Below are 6,000 nucleotides of genomic sequence, written 5' to 3'. Positions count from 1 at the left end.
GGAAATAACCGGCTGCTTACTGAAGGCGGATTCTCTGACCAGGAGAGTAAATGTTAGCTGTAGCCCTGGGATAACGACCAAGTGAGGGGATGGAGAAAGAGGCCGATCACACAGGAGGGGGCACCGAGCCCAATGCAAATGTCACTACAAGAAAAGCAAACTTCATTCAGATGCCTATGAGTAATGTACCCACGGTGATGCCATGCACAGAGCAGCACGGTGCTGAGCACAATTACATCTCCAGTCCTGGATAGTGTTTTGATGGTTGAGCAGGAGTCTCAGACTGGTCAGCCATGAGCCAGGACACTGGTCAGCAGGGTCCATGAACAGATCTAGGAATGCGCAGGCAGCATGTGAATGGTGCCCAGTGCTGAGGGCGCTCGCCAGTGTATTGGAGGATTACAGAGGTCTCTCATTCTCCGCTGGGATTACTACAAGCGTGCCGGGTAACGCTCTTAAATCTCTAATCTTTCAATTGCTTTGTGCAACGAGAGAGTGCAGCAATTGGGATTAACTCCTGCACTACCGATCTGATATTTGCTCTGATTAAGTAATAGAAGGACAACTGTGAGCAGGCAAAGGAAGGGTTAATACTGTAATAAATCAGATGTTTCTGGAGCAGGCGATTACAAGAAATCTCCAATTCAGGAGGTTTGGTAATTGCAAAGAGTTTAATATAATGGAAGAAATAAATGGGCGGGAGCGCCACCCGACGACAACACAGAATGGCAGGTGGGGTTCATGATGAGAAGTTGAGCACTGAGGACAGACACTGGATGATGAGGGTTCAGGCCATTGTCCCACTACATCCCTCAACTACATCAGTCACAACTGAGAAAAGAAGTGCTGTGTAAATATAAGTGTCCGAGGGGTTAACCATGTGCGGCACAACACCCCATTAACCAGATGAAACCATGCGGCGCTCTTGGCCCCGGCTCCCATGTGCATATTATCAGCTTATCATGAGCGCTCCCCCGGGACGGCCGGATTAGAATAAAGCAGAGCGATGTGGCTGGCTGCTTGGTAAAATTAATTGGAAAATAGCTGCCATACTGACCAGCCTCCTACTTTCTATGGCAGCCTGGGACTTGCAGTGCAGGCAGTCAAGCTGACGAACTGCCCGAAGGCCATTCCCTGCACAAACTTCACCACCTCCTCAACCATGGATTCTCCACCACTGCTCCCATCATCCACCACTGACAACCGCTCAGTACCACTTCTGTAAACTGGGACATGTGACATCTTCTCAGTAGGACTGAGGTTGTGCTGTAACTGCTCGCTGAGGATGGCGCAGTCTTGTGACTACCAGCACAGTGGGGAGGACATTTACACCACTAGGGGGAGCAGCATAGTCATCAGAGCAGAGAGCATTGGCACCACCAGGGGGCACTGCAGCTGCATAGCCATCAGAGGAGAGGGTGCTGGCACCACCAGGGGGCACTGCAGAAAGAGCTCAGCCACAATGGATAATAGATCATCCAATAATGAAAGTTGTGGACAAGAAAGAAAACGTAAACTGTCCATTAAAGAGGACCTTTCATGGGATTATCTGTTAGAAACTAGTATGCTTACCACATAGGGCTGCCCCTTCAGATTCTAAAATGGCCCTCCGTTCTGTTGATGTGTCCACCGCTGTTTTTGGCGACCGATAAGTTAATTTAGAGTATCGGTACAGGGAGGAGGAGATGGCCAGCTTTCTCAATGGGAGTCTCCTTTACCCTGGATGAAGCACGTCACAGCCGGGGAGAAGGTGAGCTAACATTACATTGTGGCTGCTCCCAGAGGCTACTTTCACATCTGTGGCACAGAGATCCGGCAAAAAAAATGCTGGGAATTGGCCAGGGACGCACTGCAGCGGTTTGTCTCCTGCACATTCCCTGTATTTTGACTGGAAGGTGGCTGGATTTCCACTGCACTTACTGGGTCCGGCAGGCGTACCATTTGCATCTGGGAGGCTGCTCTCTGCAGAATCCATGCCACAGATGAGATAGAAGCCTGATCCAAACAATAACGGAGAGCGCCTAACACGTCTCTATATGATTCCATATTATTATGTTTCATCTGCACAGTATAAAAGATCCACCATTTCAGCAGCTACAGAAAAACAACAACTCCCCCCATCTTACCTCGGTCACAGGTCCTTCCCCAGTGTCCGCTGCCTGTACAATCGCACACAAAGCGGTTCCAGCCATCCCTACAGGCCGCATTGTTCTTGCAGGGGTAACTATCGCACTGTTTGCCGCTCATCCGAGAGCAGGACGACTTCACGCCAGCCGCGTTCTGGGCCTCCGCCAGCTGCCGGATGTTCTTACTACGCCCATCAATGAACAGGTCACGGATACAGCCAACATAACCGTAGTTCAGCATAGCCGTCCAAAGCTCAGTGGGTAAGATCAGCCCTGCCCGGTTCTCAGGAAGACCCCCCAAATACATCTCCCCTTCTAAGTCCAAAATCTCACTCTCACCACTGGCAGTGAATGGGGTGCGCTTGCTATTAACAGAGATGGTGCCTGCAACAGAAAGAGGAGTCAGATGAAAAGAAAAATCAGGAATAACCCCACAACCCGTACCGCGGCCGCCCGGCTGGATGGAGCGTCCTGGGAAAATACTCCACCAGCTTGATAAAGACCAACTAAGGTCGGAACGTCGCTGTATTCTAGCTGCTTCAGGGAATAAATCACAGTTTTTTCACCAACTACCGGTGAGTGCTGCGGATTATTGAAATTTCTGGAAGAGTTGGGACCCCCAGCCAGGATCCCTATCTGCGTGCACCATCCGGCTTGCAAGCCCCTTCACTGGTCCGTACCCAAGTGTGTGGGATGAGTAGTGCTGCCAATCCTTGAGAGGATCGGGGGGCACATTATATATACTGTATATATCTGAGGAGGGGCAGAGGATCGGGGGGCACATTATATATACTGTATATATCTGAGGAGGGGCAGAGGATCGGGGGGCACATTATATATACTGTATATATCTGAGGAGAGGCAGAGGATCGGGGAGCACATTATATATACTGTATATATCTGAGGAGGGGCAGAGGCTCGGGGAGCACATTATATATACTGTATATATCTGAGGAGGGGCAGAGGATCGGGGAGCACATTATATATACTGTATATATCTGAGGAGGGGCAGAGGACCGGGGAGCACATTATATATACTGTATATATCTGAGGAGGGGCAGAGGCTCGGGGGCACATTATATATACTGTATATATCTGAGGAGGGGCAGAGGCTCGGGGTGCACATTATATATACTGTATATATCTGAGGAGGGGAAGAGGCTCGGGGGAGCACATTATATATACTGTATATATCTGAGGAGGGGCAGAGGCTCGGGGAGCACATTATATATACTGTATATATCTGAGGAGGGGCAGAGGCTCGGGGGGCACATTATATATACTGTATATATCTGAGGAGGGGCAGAGGATCGGGGCGCACATTATATATACTGTATATATCTGAGGAGGGGCAGAGGCTCAGGGGCACATTATATATACTGTATATATCTGAGGAGGGGCAGAGGCTCGGGGGCACATTATATATACTGTATATATCTGAGGAGGGGCAAGAGGCTCGGGGAGCACATTATATATACTGTATATATCTGAGGAGGGGCAGAGGCTCGGGGGCACATTATAAATACTGTATATATCTGAGGAGGGGCAGAGGCTCGGGGGCACATTATATATACTGTATATATCTGAGGAGGGGCAGAGGCTCGGGGAGCACATTATATATACTGTATATATCTGAGGAGGGGCAGAGGCTCGGGGAGGCACATTATATATACTGTATATATCTGAGGAGGGGCAGAGGCTCGGGGGCACATTATATATACTGTATATATCTGAGGAGGGGCAGAGGCTCGGGGAGCACATTATATATACTGTATATATCTGAGGAGGGGCAGAGGCTCGGGAGGCACATTATATATACTGTATATATCTGAGGAGGGGCAGAGGCTCGGGGAGCACATTATATATACTGTATATATCTGAGGAGGGGCAGAGGCTCGGGGGGCACATTATATATACTGTATATATCTGAGGAGGGGCAGAGGCTCGGGGGGCACATTATATATACTGTATATATCTGAGGAGGGGCAGAGGCTCGGGGGGCACATTATATATACTGTATATATCTGAGGAGGGGCAGAGGATCGGGGAGCACATTATATATACTGTATATATCTGAGGAGGGGCCAGAGGCTCGGGGAGCACATTATATATACTGTATATATCTGAGGAGGGGCAGAGGCTCGGGGAGCACATTATATATACTGTATATATCTGAGGAGGGGCAGAGGCTCGGGGAGCACATTATATATACTGTATATATCTGAGGAGGGGCAGAGGCTCGGGGGGCACATTATATATACTGTATATATCTGAGGAGGGGCAGAGGCTCGGGGAGCACATTATATATACTGTATATATCTGAGGAGGGGCAGAGGCTCGGGGAGCACATTATATATACTGTATATATCTGAGGAGGGGCAGAGGCTCGGGGGCACATTATATATACTGTATATATCTGAGGAGGGGCAGAGGCTCGGGGAGCACATTATATATACTGTATATATCTGAGGAGGGGCAGAGGCTCGGGGGGCACATTATATATACTGTATATATCTGAGGAGGGGCAGAGGCTCGGTGGGCACATTATATATACTGTATATATCTGAGGAGGGGCAGAGGCTCGGGGAGCACATTATATATACTGTATATCTGAGGAGGGGCAGAGGCTCGGGGGGCACATTATATATACTGTATATATCTGAGGAGGGGCAGAGGCTCGGGGGCACATTATATATACTGTATATATCTGAGGAGGGGCAGAGGCTCGGGGGGCACATTATATATACTGTATATATCTGAGGAGGGGCAGAGGCTCGGGGGGCACATTATATATACTGTATATATCTGAGGAGGGGCAGAGGATCGGGAGCACATTATATATACTGTATATATCTGAGGAGGGGCAGAGGCTCGGGGGGCACATTATATATACTGTATATATCTGAGGAGGGGCAGAGGCTCGGGGAGCACATTATATATACTGTATATATCTGAGGAGGGGCAGAGGATCGGGGAGCACATTATATATACTGTATATATCTGAGGAGGGGCAGAGGATCGGGGAGCACATTATATATACTGTATATATCTGAGGAGGGGCAGAGGCTCGGGGGGCACATTATATATACTGTATATATCTGAGGAGGGGCAGAGGCTCGGGGAGCACATTATATATACTGTATATATCTGAGGAGGGGCAGAGGATCGGGGAGCACATTATATATACTGTATATATCTGAGGAGGGGCAGAGGCTCGGGGAGCACATTATATATACTGTATATATCTGAGGAGGGGCAGAGGATCGGGGAGCACATTATATATACTGTATATATCTGAGGAGGGGCAGAGGCTCGGGGAGCACATTATATATACTGTATATATCTGAGGAGGGGCAGAGGCTCGGGGAGCACATTATATATACTGTATATATCTGAGGAGGGGCAGAGGATCGGGGAGCACATATATACTGTATATATCTGAGGAGGGGCAGAGGCTCGGGGAGCACATTATATATACTGTATATATCTGAGGAGGGGCAGAGGATCGGGGGGCACATTATATATACTGTATATATCTGAGGAGGGGCAGAGGCTCGGGGAGCACATTATATATACTGTATATATCTGAGGAGGGGCAGAGGATCGGGGAGCACATTATATATACTGTATATATCTGAGGAGGGGCAGAGGATCGGGGGGCACATTATATATACTGTATATATCTGAGGAGGGGCAGAGGCTCGGGGGCACATTATATATACTGTATATATCTGAGGAGGGGCAGAGGCTCGGGGAGCACATTATATATACTGTATATCTGAGGAGGGGCAGAGGCTCGGGGGGCACATTATATATACTGTATATATCTGAGGAGGGGCAGAGGCTCGGGGGGCACATTGATTATACTGCATGT

The 6,000-nt window shown here is 48.8% G+C and overlaps 1 protein-coding gene across 2 annotated transcripts in view; it reads right to left on the bottom strand.

The window, feature by feature from the left end:
• Positions 1 to 6,000, bottom strand: part of NRXN3 (neurexin 3) — a 290,952-nt gene that overhangs the window by 217,109 nt on the left and 67,843 nt on the right. For both annotated transcript variants that reach the window (XM_044271725.1, XM_044271724.1), the window contains one exon: positions 2,127 to 2,510. In XM_044271725.1, the coding sequence (XP_044127660.1) occupies positions 2,127 to 2,510 (384 nt within the window). The remainder of the gene's footprint in view (positions 1 to 2,126; positions 2,511 to 6,000) is intronic.

The sequence above is a fragment of the Bufo gargarizans genome, chromosome 11, assembly GCF_014858855.1.
Source record: "Bufo gargarizans isolate SCDJY-AF-19 chromosome 11, ASM1485885v1, whole genome shotgun sequence".
NCBI classification, from domain to species: domain Eukaryota; kingdom Metazoa; phylum Chordata; class Amphibia; order Anura; family Bufonidae; genus Bufo; species Bufo gargarizans.
Note: the sequence above shows the minus strand (reverse complement) of the source record. Positions and strands in the feature narration are given on the sequence as shown.